The sequence below is a fragment of the Spinacia oleracea genome, chromosome 5, assembly GCF_020520425.1.
Source record: "Spinacia oleracea cultivar Varoflay chromosome 5, BTI_SOV_V1, whole genome shotgun sequence".
Lineage (NCBI taxonomy): Eukaryota > Viridiplantae > Streptophyta > Magnoliopsida > Caryophyllales > Amaranthaceae > Spinacia > Spinacia oleracea.
Window position 1 is genome coordinate 63,098,536 of NC_079491.1, and position 19,723 is coordinate 63,118,258.

At 33.3% G+C, this 19,723-nt stretch overlaps 3 protein-coding genes across 3 annotated transcripts; 2 read left to right on the forward strand and 1 right to left on the reverse strand.

Moving 5' to 3' along the window:
- Positions 1–3,501: 3,501 nt before the first annotated feature.
- LOC130461557 (uncharacterized) lies at positions 3,502–3,840 on the forward strand. Its single transcript, XM_056829704.1, has one exon. The coding sequence runs from the start codon at positions 3,502–3,504 to the stop codon at positions 3,838–3,840; it is 339 nt and encodes a 112-aa protein (XP_056685682.1).
- Positions 3,841–4,452: 612 nt separating this feature from the next.
- Positions 4,453–10,878, forward strand: LOC110798339 (GDSL esterase/lipase At5g45670). Its single transcript, XM_022003518.2, has 5 exons — positions 4,453–4,751; positions 5,993–6,117; positions 7,193–7,438; positions 9,501–9,756; positions 10,311–10,878. Exons 1-5 carry the CDS (start codon positions 4,511–4,513, stop codon positions 10,532–10,534), a joined length of 1,092 nt encoding a protein of 363 aa, XP_021859210.1. The 5' UTR covers positions 4,453–4,510; the 3' UTR covers positions 10,535–10,878.
- Positions 10,879–18,015: 7,137 nt separating this feature from the next.
- LOC110798342 (uncharacterized) lies at positions 18,016–19,098 on the reverse strand. Its single transcript, XM_022003521.2, has 2 exons — positions 18,483–19,098; positions 18,016–18,320 (listed from the first exon to the last, which is right to left on the reverse strand). Exons 1-2 carry the CDS (start codon positions 19,096–19,098, stop codon positions 18,016–18,018), a joined length of 921 nt encoding a protein of 306 aa, XP_021859213.2.
- Positions 19,099–19,723: the final 625 nt, after the last annotated feature.

Consider the following 19,723-nt stretch of genomic DNA (forward strand, 5'->3'; position numbering starts at 1 on the left):
CGTGCTTGCCTTATAACGTCCTTTACGCGTTGTGCAGCGTTTGTGGGATTCGTTACAGGCCATCCCGAGCGTCGCTTATTTTTGTGGCGATCGTTCGGGCTTGCGGAACACGTATTTTGGTATAACTCTTTGGCCAATTGGTTCATGAATGTTTGGGCAATTTTTAAGGTCGTTGGTTTTCTAGCATTATTTGTCTAGAATTATTCGTACGCACAATCATAACATAGTCACATAGTTCGCTACATATAACTACATTACAAACATGGATTTGAAAATTAAATATGTCACGTAGTTTATGATAGGCTTCTATGGGTAGTATTTGCGCCTGCCTTGGTACCGCTTCTATCGTAGATCCAACGCATGCCCCGGTCGAGGTAGTGTCTTCAACAGACGAATTTCGCTCAAGAGGCCAACCCGCAAGTGCAAGCCAAGGGGGCATGCAGGCGAGAGGGACCTAATGAGCGAGCGATTGGGTTCGGGATAGGTGTACTACCTGCACAAGTACCGAGTGGGAAACATGCACGGCGTATGCACCCCCCTATTGGCGAAAAAAGGTATCCTTAGTCCCAACTCCCGAGGGAGCCGAGATTCGTTATGCGGTTCTGCCCGTTCACATTAATATGCTGATTTTCAGGTCGTCCCAACTTGATAGGGAAATAAACGCGGGGTAGGATCGTTTCACCCTTCGGCTATTTTGATTACCTACAAGCACGAGTATTTCCTTCACTATCCCCAGTGGAGTCGCCACTGTGAGGGGGTCGAAAAAGCACGAGGCTAATGCGTGACCTCGTCCCTCGTGGGTGTGACGATTCTTTTTATTCAATCAAGTGTAATTGGATTTCCTCTGAGTATACACCCAATTGACTAGTAATATAGGAGTCGCCATTCAGTTTTTAACAACAATGAGAAAACTGACAAAACCCGGTTATCGTGACATAAAGGGAGTGCAATTATGTTTGACCACGACGGCCGTAGGTTCCCTTGTGATCCCTGGTGTGGGGATCTCTCAACATACACCCACAAGGTAGAGATTGAGGGTTCGGGGGACTGTAACTACCGAGAGGGGTACTTCGCTCATCGATAACTCCAGAGGCAGGATATCCTTACTAGCTCAGCATAAATAATTGAAGGGACATGCGTTAACTATTAAACTAATCTAAGTTGATTTTAGCAATATGCAACATATAATACTAGTTCGATCATGATTATCTGATTTAAATAGTATTAAGGGTCCTAGCATGATAATCCAATTTCCCAGAAATATTATATTTGTTAGGCGTGATAGAACAATCAGATTTAGTTAATTTAACAGTTCATAAAAAGGGCGAGGAAAGCGATTAAATCATCGAAGAGGGACACATTACGACGCACCCTTGAGAGGTGCATCACGGTTCTCAGAAAACTAACCACTTTGACTTTGCTATTTCTCCTTTTTATTTAACGAATCTCAATTATGGGACAGGATACGTTCTGTTCGATTTATGGATCGATTGCGACAGAACGCGTGAACAATTTCGCAGCGTGAGGCTTAGGCTAAGGGTTGGAGTCAATACTCAGAATATAATTGTGTGTTGTGTGTCCTTTTTACGTCGAATTTGGGGCTGTATTTATAGGGGAGAGTTCGTGGAAAGATAGAATTGCAGAGTTCTAATCCACAAAGAATTAGGAAAAAACACGTACCCAGGTATTTTCAGCGCCCAGAGCCAGGCGTTGAAAATAGGGTATGGGCAGTTTTTCTTAGTCAGATTCGGATTCCTGAAATCCGTAGTGTTTGAGACTTAATCGAGTCTTTTAGTGCGTATCAATTTCATGACGGAATGCGTCTGGGCCCGTTACGAACTCTAGGCTCGTTAGGATTTTAATTAATACGTAACTCTTATTTCCGAATTATATTAGGAATAGGATTCTCGCACTTTTCTATCTCATTTAGGATTTATGTTGGAGTGCAACACCTAATTCTGACAGGCTTCTATCTTTTATGACTTGCCACTTTTAGAAGCTACCCTTTACGGCAGTTACTATTTTTAGCAGGTTTCTATAAATAGCAGGTTTTGGGTGAAATGAAAAGGGGAATTGAGATTCGTTTATTTTATAGGAGATGCGTTGTCAAGTGGAGATTTATGCTTTCATCATCGAACCTTTCCCTTTCGGGAATGGGGACAAAAGTAGGTGTCTACACTAACCGACCAAGCCAAGAGGCAAGGCCGGCTAGCAATCCCGCAAGCCAAAACACACGGACACGCACAGCCAGTGGGCCGTGGGCCGCGCTGCTGCTGTGTCGTGGTCTCGGCCCGCATGCACGCGCACAGCTCCGCGCCACAAGGGCCTCGCTGCTGCTGCGTTGCTTTGCTTGCTCGCCTATGCGCGCGCCCATGGGCCTTGAGTGCTTCATGCACTGGCCTCGTGGGCCGCTCCTTGTATTCGCGATTAAATATATTTCCGATATATTTATTTATCGTTTCGTATACGACGAATAATCGTCGTACGATACGATTTATTCGTTTTGCCTAGCTTACGAATATTCGCGATACAATATACGATTCCGATGCAAGGTCGTATCGTATAATACGTTTCCAACTTAAATCCCGAAAAGCTATTAAATGAATTTCCGATTCATTTAATCCGGTGATCTGTTACGTGTCATTGGTGTGACCTTGTAGGTTCAGTCAAGAGTAAGTTGTGAGTTCAATATCCATTTGAACTCACTGATCGGAAGCATTGCTCCAGCTAGCTGTTCCGATCACTTGATCTCACTGAATTAATTGTTCGCAATTAATCTGAACCTTGGTTTTAGACTTAATGCACCTTGGGTGAAGGACATATTTCCTTCACCCACAAGCTGTCATCAATTTCCGTTGGTCGAGGAACCGTAGAATCAATATGATCGAGCACGTTATATGCCTTTAAGGTGTTGCGGAAGAGAGTAACCCAGGAAGTATATTGAACCTGATTGACGTCGAGCGTCAATTTGACAAGGTTCGTGATGTTGGTTACGCCAAGAGCAGGGTGAAAAGCGGGAGAGACCGTAGGTGATTTGGGTGCTTCGTCATCCTTACCCATAGCGTGATGAGAAGAATTGTAGATAAGAGAACATAATTGAAGAGGGAAGATTAGCTAGGGTTGTGGTAGTTTAGGGTTTAGGCTGATATCATGATAGATGGAGGAATACTGCCTTCGAGGCTTCGTATTGATTATTCACATAATATATAGTATGTGTACATTAAGTTTACAAAGATATCTTCGAGGCTTTTAATAGATGCTCATCAACTTAAAGGTACCCCCTTCACTACCTCATCTTTCCCAGCCAGTCAACCAACCACCTCCCCACCCATCTTGGTTAGGTGATTTCCGCCCCCTACGGGCGCCTTCAAACTCAATTTTGATGGATCGTGCAAGACTTCTTCAGCAGCAGTAGGCATCATCATCAGGGATAGTAATGGAAACACTATCACAGCTAAATCCTTCAATTTAAGTAAAACGCAAGTGTTTATGGCGGAAGCGATGGCTTTTCATAAGGGAATCCAAGAGGCTATCCGGCTAGGAATTCAAAATCTTCATATTGAAGGCGATAACCTGCTTGTCATTAACTCACTTAAAGGAATCTGGAAAGTTCCATGGAAGCTTCAAAACATTATCCAGGATATCAAGACTCTTCTTCACCAATTTCGTAATGTTCATACTCAACATGTGTTTAGAGAGGCAAACAGAGCCGCGGATTGGATTGCTAATGTAGGTCACCTCATTGTTGAGCCCATGTGTAACCCTAATTCCAGCCCGAATTTAGAAGATATTGTACACAGTGATTACTTAGGATTTACCCTCGTGCGGAGGGGCTCCTAAGTTTTTTTCCCTTACCTTTATAAAAAAAAAAAATTACAATACTAAGCGTAATATATTTACAAGGCTAATTATATATCAATACTATTTACATAATATTGTCTAATTAAAATGGCCGATAACTTTAAAAACATACCCCCCAGTACGATACTCTATACTTCTAGCGACAGAGTATCACTTATTTGTTTGCATTTTTGCACTTCCCTAAAATCTTTTCCCCTTCAATAAATCTGTGAATGCCCAGACTAGCTCATATATTGGTCAAAATTCAAAACTCAATTCAAAACTCATGCTCTTCCATAATGTATGGCAGGCCACTACGTATACGTGACGTGCAGGAATCAGTCAATACTTTCAATCCAATGGTAAAAAAGTTCGTGCAACATGCACCACCATGCAATACTAATAATTGTACCATGCAGTAAATAAATTCCAATACGTTGAAATGTTAAAATTTGTCAACGCATGGGAATTCCAATAATATAATCTTCATCAAATAATTTCCTTAACAATTGTCACACCTTTATCCGCGTATATTTATTGCCACCTAATAACTAACCTCATTAACTACCTATACTTTCTTTTTCTATATATACTTTACCCCTTTTTTCATTTTTGTTACGCTAAATTATTCACCACATTATTTCTTCTACCATAAGTTTTAATTTTAGCTATGGAGTCGAAGAAAATGTGGTTAATTTATTTTGTTATTTTTGTGGTTAAGTTTATGGGAAGGGTAAATGGAGACCCTCAAGTGCCTTGTTACTTTGTATTTGGAGATTCATTGGTTGATAATGGCAATAATAACAACATTGCTTCTTTGGCTAGAGCTAATTACATGCCTTATGGTATTGATTTTCCTGGTGGACCTACCGGAAGGTTTAGTAATGGGAAAACTACCGTCGATGTTATTGGTAAGATTTTACTTTTATTGTTCGATCAGTTATTCTAAAATTGAATGCGGGTTAGATTACCCACAAATTTGATGGGATTATTCCGTAGCAGTGTTTAATAGATTTTGTTTACAAATACATTAGTGAAAAATTATTTATATCATCGGTATATTGTACTGAATAATTTTTGCATAAGCTATTTCGTCTTATGGTTAAGTTACCATACATGTGTTTTAGAAAATAATTCGAAAATGATAAAGGTCGCAACATGCGACCTTTAAGCCGTGTCACAATGATGACATGGCTTATTTATGTGTCATGATTGAAATTGGAAATTAAAATATTTTATTTATATAAACTATTATATATGCATGTTACAAAAATGTAGGAAAATCTTAAATATTTTAATTTGTTTTCTTTTTTATATCGACTACCTTATTTACAAATTTTCATAGTAAAAGTATTGCATTGATAGTAAAAATATTTCGCTGACGCATAGCCTACATGACGCCTATATGTACCAATTAAACTACGACACGTAATATTGCGACAACTAAAAGTTGTAGTAACTTACGACCTTTATCATCATCCAAAATAATTATACTATTGCGTATTAATAATAAAAGTTTAACTAACTAAAAAAGTGAAAACAATGAGTAGGTGATCCCTTAAGTTCCATATTTGTAATGTATCCTTGATTTCTGTCTATATTTGAGTTCAAGCATTGAAGATTCACGAACAACCATCATTAATGTATTAATTCACGGAGCCAAAATTTCTTCATATGAATCTTGATTGAGTGGTAAGTGATCGACTAAGTGGTCCTTTGGTTTGGCCTTTCAATTTAACCTACCTATAGTCATCACGTGCAAGGGTTCCACAAACTCAAGATTACTTGACTAATAAATAACGACTTGGTGGCATTTTCAGCACCGCAAATAAAAATTTAATACATTTTTTAAAATGGTATTCCATAATTAACTTAATATTTCTACTTTTTTGAGGGAAACTTAATATATCTACTTATAAGTTCTTTATATATTTTCCCTAGCCCCTAGTATGAGCTTAAACTAATCCTTGCTAGTATTTTTACGCTTTGGGAACATATAACTGTAACACTCCGATGAATTTTGCCTTGGAAAAATCTTCTCATTGCCTCATTGGATATTTTTAAAGTATAATTTAAAACTTTAATTGGCATACATGATTTATTAATTTGATCCAAAACCTATTAATAAATGTGGGACTAATTATTGATGCAGCTGAGCAGTTAGGGTTTGATGATTATCCTCAAGCGTATGCCGAAGCTAGCGGTCAAGATGTATTGAGAGGAGTTAATTATGCATCGGCTGCCGCTGGGATCAGAGATGAAACAGGCCAACAATTGGTAATTAAGTCTCTCATTTGGCTCTGTAATTAACAATTACAATTAATTAATTGCGGTACTTTATAAATTTCTAGTGTCTTTTTTACAACTCTTCCGTCATGCATCCAAGTAAAGGAATGAAATTCAATTTTTTAACTGTATGCGCTAGGTGACTCATCTTACAAAAAAAAAATATGTACGACAATCATTTACTACCTCCGTTTCAAAAAGATCTTTACAGTTACTATTTGCACGGACTCCAATGCAATATTTAACTATTAATATATCCAATTTCGTATGTGAAAAATTTATAAAAAATTGATATTCTAAAAATACATCCCGAGACCAATCTAACAAGATCTTACATGTAACGTTTTGATGTATATAATGGTGAGAATTTACGGTCAAAGTCTTTATACTTTGGACACGTTTTCCAAAGCGTAAAGAATTTTCTGAAACGGAGGTAGTATAAGACTATATAATTGAGATGTTTTACCAAATTATTCACAAGTTTGGAATATATAATAGAGATTACAGTATTCTCGATTTTTTTTAATTAAAAAACAATTTGAGTGTGGCCTCTTTATGTAATCAATAAATTAAAATAAAAAATTTATGAAGTTTTAATTTTTAAAGGTATAAAACAGGCAATAGTAATTAGCAAGGAAACTTGTGATGGGACCTTGTCGCATTCTTACAAAATGTAATTACAGGGTATTGAACAATTAAAATGTAATTATAGGGTATTGAGAAGATTGGAAATTATTGTCGGCAACTCGGCAACGTGTCTTTCCTTTTCAAATAAATTATGGACAATATTTCACCTAATTAATAAAAGAAAAATATAGTTATGGAAAATTTAATTTATTCCTAATTTTAATTTTAAAAGATATTTATGGTTATACAATTTAATGAGCTAGTGTCATATCAGACCATTTAATACTTACTTAAATGTCAGAAAATGAAATAATCTGATAATTAGTTACACTAATAACGTTACAATGAGGTCCGGACAAGCTAGGGGATATATTGTTGAATGAGAAACAGGTTCTGAATTCTGACAATGAGATGGATGTGGGAATGAAAATAATTGCAGGGAGCAAGGATTAGTTTCAGTGGACAAGTAACAAATTACCAGAATACAGTATCACAAGTAGTACAAATACTAGGAGATGAAAATCAAGCAGCAAGTTATTTAAGTAGGTGCATTTACTCAGTGGGACTTGGTAGCAACGATTATCTTAACAACTACTTCATGCCAAATTACTATCAAACTAGCCGCCAGTACACTCCTCAACAATATGCTTCTGTTCTTATTCAAGAGTACTCTCAGCACATTAAGGTAAACCCCTACTTTCCTTTACTTTCACTTTTACTTTCTCTTTTTTTATTTTTTTTATATACTCTACTTTCTTTATTTTTCATGCTCTATACTTAAGGATATAGATATACATATTCATGTGAGAATGTGTGATCATGTTATATTCGTGTTAATGTATATTTTTCAAATATTATTTTTTTATATATAATTTTTACTTGATAATACAATATGTTAGTTCATTAACGAGCGTGAAAAACAAAATATTGCAAGAAAAAAGAAACCGATTAAGTTTATTTAGGGGTGCAAATGAGCCGAGACTCTCAATAAACTACTCGGGTTTGGGCTCGGTTAAAGCTCGTTCATGTTTGTTTATTTAATAAATAAGCACAGCTTGAACAACTTTTGAATCTTGTTTAATAAACAATCTTCAACATGAACATACACATGCTCGTTCATTTATGTTCATGAACAACTCGTTTATTTATATTCATGAATAAGCTCGTCTATTTGTTCATAATCAAACATTCCGTACATAATAATATGATCATAGATAAAAATCGTGTCTGGCTTTAATTTTAACAACCAAAAAAAATATATCATAGAGTAAAAATATTTTGAATTTAAATGGCTCTATTAAACATTCAAAATTATATTTTTAAATGGTTAAATTTTGAGGTGCAAAACTCGTTTAAGAAAAAAGCTCGTTTATGACTCGGCTCGTTTAATGAACGAGGCGTTCATGAACCGTTCACGAACACAAAAACTGTTAACCGAACCGTGCTTGAATAGATTTTGGAGCTCGGTTGAAAATTCGGACTCGGACTCGGGCTCAGGCTCAAGCTTGAGCTCGCCTAATTTAAATGAACGTGAACATTAACATAAACACCCAAATTCTTATATGAGACTGTCCTCACCATCAACTAACGGTGAGACCAGTTCACACTTACGAATTTAGGTATGTTACTTCTATAGTTTAGACATGTTACTTTTATTTATAATTTTAGAGGAGGTACTTTTTTTAGTTTAGTTATGTTACTTCTATAGTTTATACATGTTATTTTTTTTATACGGAGTAGTTTTAGGGGATATACCTTCTTAGTTTAGGTATGTTACTTCTATAGTTTAGACATGTTACTTTTTTTTAAAAAAAATTTAGAGGAAGTACTTTTTTTAGTTAAGGTATGTTACTTCTATAGTTTATACATGTTACTTTTTTGTACGGAGTAGTTTTAGGGGAGATACCTTTTTAGTTTAGGTATGTTACTTCTATAGTTTAGACATGATACTTTTTTTTTAATAATTTTAAAGGAGGTATTTTTTTTAGTTTAGGTATGTTACTTCTATTGTTTAGACATGTTACTTTTTTTTTTATACGGAGTAGTTTTAGGGGAGGTACCTTTTTAGTTTAGGTATGTTACTTGTATAGTTTAGACATGTTACTTTTTTTATACGGATTAGTTTTAGGGGAGGTACCTTTTTAATTTATGTATTATTTCTATAGTTTAGACATGTTACTTTTTTTTATAATTTTAGATGAAGTACTTTTTTAGTTTAGGTATGTTACTTCTATAGTTTAGACATGTTACTTTTTTTATACGGAATAGTTTTAGGGGAGGTACATTTTTAGTTTAGGTATTTTACTTCTATAGTTTAGACGTGTTACTTTTTTTTATATAATTTTAGATGAGAGGTATGTTACTTCTATAGTTTAAATCTGTTACCTTTTTTATATAGTTTTAGGGGAGGTACGCTATTGGTTTCGCGCTTGTCACACCATCAAATTGATGGTGTGACTGGTCTCATAGAAGACGCGCTGACATAAACAAGATAGTACTTGACTCGGTTCAACTCGTTTGCACTCCTACATTTATCATTATCAAAATTGACTTACTTTTTCAGTTTATTAGGTCAATGGTCACAATAAAACTAAGTAATTGGGCCCAAAATATTTATAACGGCCCATGTTGAAAGATTAAGTGTATAACGGTCAGTCCTTATAAAGATTTTGTTATAAATTATCAAAATAAACAATCAATGTAGTGTATAATTTTTTAATTGTTTTTTTATATTTTTTTTATTGCAGTCACTGTACAACTATGGGGCAAGGAAGTTTGCATTGATTGGAATAGGGCAGATAGGATGCAGCCCAAATGAGCTGGCCCAAAGAAGCCAAGATGGGAGGACATGTGACGAGACAATCAATTCCGCTAACAGGATGTTTAATTCTGGGCTTAAATCTCTAACCCAGCAACTCAACAATCAGCTAACTGATGCCCGATTTGTTTACATCAATGTTTACGACATGTTCCAAAACTTGATTGACAACCCTTCTAATTATGGTATGCTTTTACATACTCGCTCCGTTTCATATTCGTCCCAATACTTTTCTTCTTAATCCATTTTTTATTAGTTTGAAAACTATTTTTAGGAAATGGTTCACCAATATTATACTACTTTCTCCGTTCCATAATAGATGAGGATTCCAAATATCAATTTTTTATAATTTTTACTTACACGCAATTAGAGATATTAATGTTTAAAGAAGCATGTTAGGATACGTGGAAAAAAAAATGATGCATCTATTGCAAAACGGAGGAAGTACTACTCTAACATATTAGAAAACATTCCACTTTTTCCCCATACACTATAAAATAAATTCGCTCATTTACTTCACTTTATATTATAAAATCTCTCATATGATTTTATAACAATAGTTTTTCATAAATTCCTCATATTAAACCCTGTGTCTTTTCTTAGACATACTATTACACTTTAACAGTTTAACCTAAACCGGAGGAAGTGATGCATTTCAACTTAAATGAATATTGACACAAATACTTTCTTCTATCAAATTGGTTAGCTAATTAAGATCATGCTATGATTTGTGGTACAGGGTTCAGAGTAACAAATGCAGGGTGTTGTGGAATAGGGAGGAACAGTGGTCAAATTACATGTTTGCCCTTGCAAACACCATGCCCTAACAGAAATGAATATGTATTTTGGGATGCATTCCATCCAGGGGAGGCAGCTAACGTGATAATTGGAAGGAGATCATACAGGGCAGAATCGTCATCTGATGCGTATCCCTTCGACATCGAGAGGCTAGCACAAATTTGATTAACTAAGCATAATTTAATATGATCAACAAAATTAAACAATATATTTGTACGTAGAAGAGGGATTTATCATTTATGTTGAATTTCCAAATTCCTAAGGAGTATAAGATCGAGTTCCCCCGATGCTTCAACAAAGAAAGTTTTCGCCGTTTACCATTTTTGTGCTCTTTTCTTTTCAATTGTTGTATGATTATTATAGTTTATAAACATTAAAGATGTGTATTTGTTGTGTTTTGTACAATACAGAACTTATTGGTTATAGTTGTTGGTTCAAAGTGGAACTTCTTCATGCAACTATAATATATTTAATGTATAATTCCATGAAATTTTACTTGGTTCAATTCACATTTTGGAGAAAATTTCGAGTTCTATACATACTGTCTTCTTTTCCTTGTTCCAAGGTGTGTCCAATTTTATTAATGCAATTAGAGTTTTAGCAAATTAAGGAATATAAAATGTGCTAGCACTAACCACGTAGGGGAAGAAACTAACCTGTCCGTAATTCTCATTTAATTAGTAAATATCATCTACCTAACTTGCTTACACTCTTAAATTGAAAGTTGTATCCAAATCCAATGCAATTCCACTTGCATGGACCCAAAGTGGACCAGGGTGTTTTAGTCCTTTTACAGTTGTGGACCAAAGTGATTTCACGTGATCTAAAAAAACAGAAAAAATGCGCGGCTAAAATTTCGAACGAAACCCTTAAAAAATATCGCTCCTTTCCTGCATCTTCTTTCTCCTCCCAGCTTCTCTCTCATCCAACATCAGTTTCAACAATTGAGGTCGAGTTAATCGATTTGAATATCGATTTAAATTGTGCAATTGGAGAAGAACTATATAATCACGAAAATAACTACGAAGGTAATATTTAATCATAGTAACTGCAAAGAATTTTATATGAATTATATTGATTACGTAATTTTATTTTTTAGAAAATTTAGAGAATCTTCTAAACTTATACAACGTTGAACATGAAAGTAGATCTCATCAAGTCATGGTTGCAGATCATTCATTTGAAGAAGGTATGATACAATTCCTTTAACAATTATATAATAATTCTTACGTTGATATAGTTATACTTATATGTAATATAGTTACTCTAATAGTCATACAATGACTTGTAATATAATTATTAATTAATTCTTACGTTAATTAAATTATTCTTGATTTAATTTACGGTAAGATTTGTTATATATTAATTCAATTGTGAGCGAAGGTATAATAGACTATTCTATAGGGGACACCAAAAGTATAATTACTAAATTGAGCTCAGGAGTTCTCTTATACTGTAAAGATCATGTAGTTACTCTTACTTTGATATAGTTCTACTTATGCTATTATAGTTACTGTAATAGTCATACAATAACCAATAATTATATAGTAACTTTTAAGTTGATATAATTATATTTATATATAATATAGTTACTTTAATACACTACAAAAATTTGTATCTTTAACGACGACCTAATTACGACTGGTCAAAAATCCCGTCGCAAAAGCCTTTTGCGACGGGGCTAACAACCAAACAAAAACGGGAACCACCGTCATAAATGTATTTTACGACGGGTTAACGACGGAAATTTCCATTAACGACGGCCCCCTTTTATGACGGGTTCGCGACAGGAAACTCCCTCATTAATCAACGATTATTGCCCTTTAACGACGGGATTTCCCGTCGTAAATAGTACAATTTCTTGTAGTGATAGTCATAAAAGTCATACATAGTCTTACATATGTAATATAGTTACAAAGAGTAACTATATTATCAGAGAGAGTAATTATAACATTTAAAGAGTAACTGATCTATATAAATTCTTGTTCTTCACATTCTTCATACGAAAAGAGTAAAGTAAGTATAATATTCAAAGAGTAACTATATTATTAAGAAAAGTAATTATAACTTTAAAAGTGTAACTACCTATTCATTCTTGTCATACAATAAATTTTTGTAGTATATACAGTTATTATGTACCGTTTATGATATAGTTACCGTAATCCCTATTTAGTATTTTCTTTTATATTATATATAATCAATAAATAGTAAACATATATGTACGAGTTCAATAATACATACAATTGATACAAACCACAAAATCTTAGAGAATTCAAATCACGAACAAGAACAAAAAACTTTAAAGAATTAGTTGGTTGTTTAATTGGAGAAGAAAGGAAAACAACTGTTGAAATTTATGATCTATATTGCCAACATGTTGCTATTATCGATTTTTTGTGTTCGAAAAGGGAAAAGTGGATATAAAGAAGGAACCACTATTTTCATTGGGAAATACTTCTTTTTCTCTGCTGCATGAGTAAGCGACACTGCTAAAAAGAAAGAACAAAAAAATAGAAGATGATCAATTGTCATCAGATGGGAAGAAATAAAGGTAAAGGAGAGTGTTGATAACAAGAACAAAATATAATTCATGTTTTTGGGGATCTTCAAACAAAAAGAGGTAAAAAAAATTCTACCTATAAAGTTTATTAAAAATAGAAACTATGAGTTATTTAAAGTAAATATATCTTTGAAATAATAACTATGAACATAAACATTAATATGTTCACTAGGATAAAAGTAACTATAATATCCAAAGAGTAACTATATCATTTAAAGAGTAATTATAACTGTATAATTAAGAATGACTACATATTCATTCTTGTTTTCGGGTTTTTCCTTCTTCACAACACAAGTTACGCTTGTGGCACTTGAGTAAAAATGAAAACAATAGATTTGGTTTATTGAAGTCAGATAAAAACTTCAAAAATGCATTCTGCAAGTTTTTAAGTGGGTGAATAACACCAAATGATTTTGAGCAGACTTGGAACTCTATGATCATTACTTTTAAGCTGGAAAAGTATGATTGGGTCAAGAGATTATATACTCTTAAAGACAAATGGTGTACATCTTTAAGTAAGGATTTTTTTCTGCAAGTATACTTTCATCACAAAAAAGTGAGAGTACAAACCATGTTGTTGGATTCAAAGCGAATAAAAATACCACATTGATAGAGTTTTATGGCACTTTTCAAGCTACAATAAATCGCTGGAGAAAAACATAAGAAAAGAATGAGTTTGACTGTACAACAGGAATACCTACTTCAGATCTGAGTATGAGTGTTTTATTAAAGCAGGCAACACATCTATGCACTCAAACACTTTTCCTTGATTTTGAAGAAGAGTTCAAGCTTTCTGTGGCAAGTAGTGTCAACTTTATAAGAAGTGAGAAAAGAACAGTTTTTTTGCGGACTGGGTAGAAGGAATAACATGTACTCTATTGTAAAACTTTGTTTAAAATATTAACGTTGTTCTTTTTAATATAATTATTTTTTATGTGAATATTCCAAGAGGTTCAAGGCAAGAAGTTCAATTCAAAATTGAAGATTCAACAGTTAATTGCACATGCATGAATTTTGAAGAATCTGGACGATTGTGCTTTCATTGTCTAAGAATCTTGCATTACATTTAGTAAATACCATTCCTGATTATTACATAACAACGAGATGGACTAGATTTGCAAAGAAACAGGTATGGGAAATGGTGGATACAATAAAATAAAAAAAGGAAAGGTGAAATCGACAATTTTACTTGTTGGAGATTAAATATGATCATAAGGTACTTCTTTCCAATTTTACCAGTTTCTTTCTTTCTTTTCACATATTCGAACCCGTGGGGGGATTGTTGGAAATTCTATATGTTCAAAGAAAGCCCACAAATGAGAGTGAAAAAAGAGAGTAGTCTTTTTCTCCCACGTGAAAATAATTCCAAGTGTTTCCTTACTTTATATAGTGGAGGTAAGTAATACTACATGTTTGAGGAAGTGGAATGAGGTCTTGGTGGACACACTCACACACGCACATTAATCGGGTCGGACTTGGGCCTTGGGTCATGCGTGGGTGGGTAGGGGGCCTACCTATTTGTTTTGTTTGGTCATTATTATCAGTAATCTTATGGTTGTTACACCATTTATTCCGTAACCGTTGGGAGTTAATTACACCTTAATGAGTCATTTATTCTCTCCTTGTAACCCCTCTTTTGACTATACCATTTCCCATCAAACTTGAATATATGAATCAAAGCCTTGAGAAATCACAGTTGATATCACAAAAACGTAAACACATTTATCCTCTCAAAAATCTATTCTGTTTTTGGGCAAGTATTTTAGTCTCCAACCTAATTTTGTGAGTGCACCTAAGTCTTGATGTCGTGTTAACCCTGGAGGGCAACTGGCGAGCGTTCTACTGCACCGGGGTAGCGCATAATTGTTGTAACACCCCCAAATTTCTCCTTTTTTTTTTTTATAAAAACAACCTTTAATTAAACAAGACCAATCTTGAGAGAAACTTGGGAGTATTACCGCCACGTGATTACGTTAAAGGCTACTTAACTCAACTAATGCAGCGGAATAACTCAAATACTTTTCTTTATTGAATAATAATAGTTGAAATAATAATAGTGTATATTCGATAAACCCTTGAAATTTAAATACTAAAATCTGAACTCACAAATGAAACCAACTTAGAAAAATAAATCCTAACTAGTGAACTCTCCATTAATCCCGTATGCAAACATGTCACATCATCACATCAAGTTCCTGAAAACTGCTCACCAAAAGGTGAACAGGGCCAAGCCAAAACAAATAGGAAATACGGGTTAGCAAAAGATAAGTACGAATATATGCAAGACATGTAAAATATTTATATATAGTTGAACATACTTTCACAAACCATTTAATTCAAACTTGCTTAATTGAAATCATAGAAGATATATTTTCCATAAATAGTAACTTTCCATAAATAGTAACTTTCCATAAATAGTAACTTTTCAAAAGTATAAACATTTCAAGAATTAAGATTTCCAAAATAGAAACTTTCCAAAAGTAGAAACATTCCATAAAAAGAAATATTCCCAATATATAAACTTTCCAAATATAACAATATTCCAAAAGTAGAAACTTTCCAAAAATATATTCCAATTAGAATATGAAAATAAAACACCTCTTCTTATCTCCCCTTCCTTCCTAAATGTGCACACCCCCAAGCTAGTATTCCATCACAAATCTATACATTGGGGTACTAACCAAATAATAGTCAACAAGTGACCCTCGACTTACACAACAAGTGATGCGTATGAACGTAAAAGTTCCATGAAATCCATTCCACCTTGAGACTTTATAAAAGTACAATAATGTCATAAAAGACCATCCAGTTCCAACCATATGATAAACCAACAATCCTCCTTTTATTTAAGGAAATTTTTGTATTTACTACCTTAAAAATACACCACTTTTGCATTTACTACCTTATGAAATTTTTATTTTAAATTACTACCTTAAACTTCCAATTTTTTTTATTTACTACCACTTTGCAGTTTTCTCATTTTAAAATTAAGATATCTCTTTCGTTTCTTAATCGTTTAATGTGATTCAAAGATCATTATTCTCCTTTCTCTATAGGGATTTCTTTGAGAACGACATTTCAAAACAATTCGTTTGATAATTCATATATATTTTAAACTTTTACAAATAATATTTAATTCGTTTTATCTTTTACAAAATTTTAAAAGCAAGATCCCTATGGAATCCTTACATATAAATGAGAAGAATGGGCTTTAAATCACTTAAAATGATTAAGAAACGAAAGAGATATCTCAATTTTAAAATGAGAAAATTGTAAAGTGGTAGTAAATAAAAATAAATTGGAACTTTAAGGTAGTAATTTAAAATAAAATTTTCATAAGGTAGTAAATACAAAAGTGGTGTATTTTCTAGGTAGTAAATACCAAAAAATCCTTTATTTAATCAAATTTATTTTTAAAGAAAACAACGTATTTTGAAATAAAGATTTGTAACTCATCAAAACCAAACAAACTATTTGAAACACCACTTGAACAAATCCATCATCATATTAAAATCAAGAAAAATATTTAACCTTTCAAAAAGCCTCAAACAATTTTCACAAATCAAGAAACAATTCAAAATCACTAATTCACAATTGAAAACAATTAATAATTTGAAGTTAATATTCAAACCATACATATATTTCATTCATATAATAATCGAGCCACATACACGTACCTTGATTAAATAACACCTCACACAAAGATTAGTTTGATCCTGCTACGGATCAATCACGAGTTCCTAACAATTAATAAATAAAACCCTAATTAATTCCTGATTAAACAATTAAATTAATTAAAATAAATCTAATGGACATAAATTTAATTCATGAGTTATGCATTCATAATAACAGTATTATAAATCAAAATTTCGAACTCATGGTTTAAAAATACACTTTTAAAATTACGGCATTAATTTAGAAGAGTTTAAATAGTAAAAACTGACCGTAAAAGAGAAGGTTTTGAAAACAATTGGGGTGTGGAAGTCACGACACCAAAGGTAGACGTCGGAGGCAATGAGTGCACGACGGGGGTGTCGTGGTGGTTGTATAAGGGTTTTAGGTAAGATTGTTTAGAGCCAAAGAGGGAGAAGAAGTTTAAGAGCGGGCTTGGGAAAACTCTCAACTTTTGGTGTGAGGAATTATGAATGAAGTAGGGGGTATTTATAGGTGTAGGATTAGGGTTAGGGTTACAATGGAACCCTAAGGGGTATGGCCGTGGTTGGTGTTCAAGTTGTGATAGGATTCTGAATCTAGTCATGATTTTGGTGATATTCGGTTTAGAGTAAAATCGTTTAAAATAGAAATACAAAAGATAAAATCACGAAATTTTAAACCGAGGCTTGAATAATTATTTAAGATTTATCCTGAAATGTTCAGAATTTATCTCAAAGAATTCGTATTTTTAGGGAATTTTGAATTGGTAAAACTCTATAAATCCAATTTTAAATAGAATTATCTTATTTTTCCAAAATAAATCCGAAATACATTATCATAAATATCTTATTATATAAAAATGATTTTATAAAATACTAAACGTTTTTTTCAGATTTATAAAATAATTTTAAGTTGATTTAAAATCTTTTACTCCAAAATGGATTCCTAATAGAATTAGGAATTAATAAAATCCGAAAAAATAATGTAAATTCAGTTTTGAAAGTAATATTCCATCTAGGAAATTTTAATATTTTCCCTCCAAAATAATTTAATATCAAATATATATATTAAATAAATGCATAAAATGATTAATAAAATGCCTAAAAATATGGGGTATTACAGTCTACCCCCCTTAAAAGAAGTTTCGTCCCGAAAATTAGGACAAAATACCACACTATATTTCGAAAACGGAAATATCTCAACTTTATCAACTCTTTTAGAAAGAAGAAGATGCTAATGCACATGCATAAAATAGACCAAATTTTACAAAAAATTTCAAATATATGTTTAAAATGGGTAAAAGCGCGCGAAACTCTATCACATTCTACCCCCCTTAAAAAGAAAGTTACGACCCCGTAACTCGCCTATTAAGTTTTTGAAACTAAAACTCTTAGAATGAATGAATGTGATGCCCTAGTATTACAATAAAAGTTTAGCTAGCAAGTAGATCATAAATAGAAAAAGTACCAGCTTCTACTTCATACGCGTTTTCAGCTTCACGATGATTCATAACGAACAATTGTCCCTTCAATTGGGTGGCGTTATTCCCACCTCCAGGTTTGGTGTTGTTGATTCCATCCTGCTGGCTTAATCCTTGTTGATTTGAGTGTGAATTTTTCCCATTATGGCCTAGGTTATATGTTGATTCCTCAAATGCTTTCTTGTAGCATTCAAACTCACGATTCCCTTGCTTCTTACAGAAATAACAAGTAACTAGGTTTCCCTCACAATCTTTTCCTGGATGGTTATTCTCACACTTTTTGCAAAAGTAGTTCCTTTTAGGCTTATCCTCGTTCCCGTTACTTCCATTTTCATAATTTCCCTTCCATTTTTGGGTGAAATTGAGATTATCTTCCCTATTTGGTTAAAAATTCCCTTCCCTTTTTCCATGGTTAAAACCCCCATCCAGCTTAGGTTTCTTCTCATTCCCTTGGAAGTTTCCATTTCCTTTCCTCTTTTCACCAGAATTTCCATCAAGCTCTCTTCCTTTAATCCCATACAGGTGAGCTGCACGTCCATAAACATCATCTAAGGATTCAAAGTTAACTCCCCCAAGCTTCCCTTGCAATTTCAAAGTTAACCCTTGCTCAAACCTTTGAGCTTTTATGGCTTCAGTTGGGACTATTTCAGGTGCAAACCTCATTAGCTCTATGAACTTGGTGTAATACTCATTCACAGTCATGGTCCCCATTATAAGGTTTGTATATTCTAGGCATTTCTGCTTCTTTAGATAGGGAGGGTAAAACTTAGCTCTTAAGGCTTCTTTCATGGCTTCCCAATCAAAATCAGGTTTGATCATTAAGTCTTTCTTTCGTTGTGACCACCATAGATTAGCTTCTTCCCTTAGATAGTACACAACATTATTGATTTTTAGGTCTTCAGGGCAATTGATAGCATCAAACAGTTTGTCAAATTCTCTAAGCCAGTTTTCTAGACTTGCAGGGTCTTCCTTTCCATCATAGGTACGTGGTTTACTAGCTGCTACTTTCTTAAAGACATCACCAAATCTATACATTGGGGTACTAACCAAATAATAGTCAACAAGTGACCCTCGACTTACACAACAAGTGATGCGTATGAACGTAAAAGTTCCATGAAATCCATTCCACCATGAGACTTTATAAAAGTACAATAATGTCATAAAAGACCATCCAGTTCCAACCATATGATAAACCAACAATCCTCCTTTTATTTAATCAAATTTATTTTTAAAGAAAACAACGTATTTTGAAATAAAGATTTATAACTCATCAAAACCAAACAAACTATTTCAAACACCACTTGAACAAATCCATCATCATATTAAAATCAAGAAAAATATTTAACCTTTCAAAAAGCCTCAAACAATTTTCACAAATCAAGAAACAATTCAAAATCACTAATTCACAATTGAAAACAATTAATAATTTGAAGTTAATAATTAAACCATACATATATTTCATTCATATAATAATCTAGCCACATACACGTACCTTGATTAAATAACACCTCACACAAAGATTAGTTTGATCCTGCTACGGATCAATCACGAGTTCCTAACAATTAATAAATAAAACCCTAATTAATTCCTGATTAAACAAATTAAATTAATTAAAATAAATCTAATGGACTTAAATTTAATTCATGAGTTATGCATTCAT

Excerpts from the sequence above, each read along its gene's own strand:
- LOC130461557 (XM_056829704.1), top strand. The coding sequence starts at position 3,502 with ATGGCTTTTCATAAGGGAATCCAAGAGGCTATCCGGCTAGGAATTCAA.
- LOC110798339 (XM_022003518.2), top strand. The coding sequence starts at position 4,511 with ATGGAGTCGAAGAAAATGTGGTTAATTTATTTTGTTATTTTTGTGGTT. Across the intron at positions 4,752-5,992 it reads AACTACCGTCGATGTTATTG|CTGAGCAGTTAGGGTTTGAT; the intron begins GTAAGATTTTAC and ends TTATTGATGCAG. Across the intron at positions 6,118-7,192 it reads ATGAAACAGGCCAACAATTG|GGAGCAAGGATTAGTTTCAG; the intron begins GTAATTAAGTCT and ends AAATAATTGCAG.
- LOC110798342 (XM_022003521.2), bottom strand. The coding sequence starts at position 19,098 with ATGTATAGATTTGGTGATGTCTTTAAGAAAGTAGCAGCTAGTAAACCA. Across the intron at positions 18,321-18,482 it reads GAAACCTAAGCTGGATGGGG|GAAAAGATTGTGAGGGAAAC; the intron begins GTTTTAACCATG and ends ATAACCATCCAG.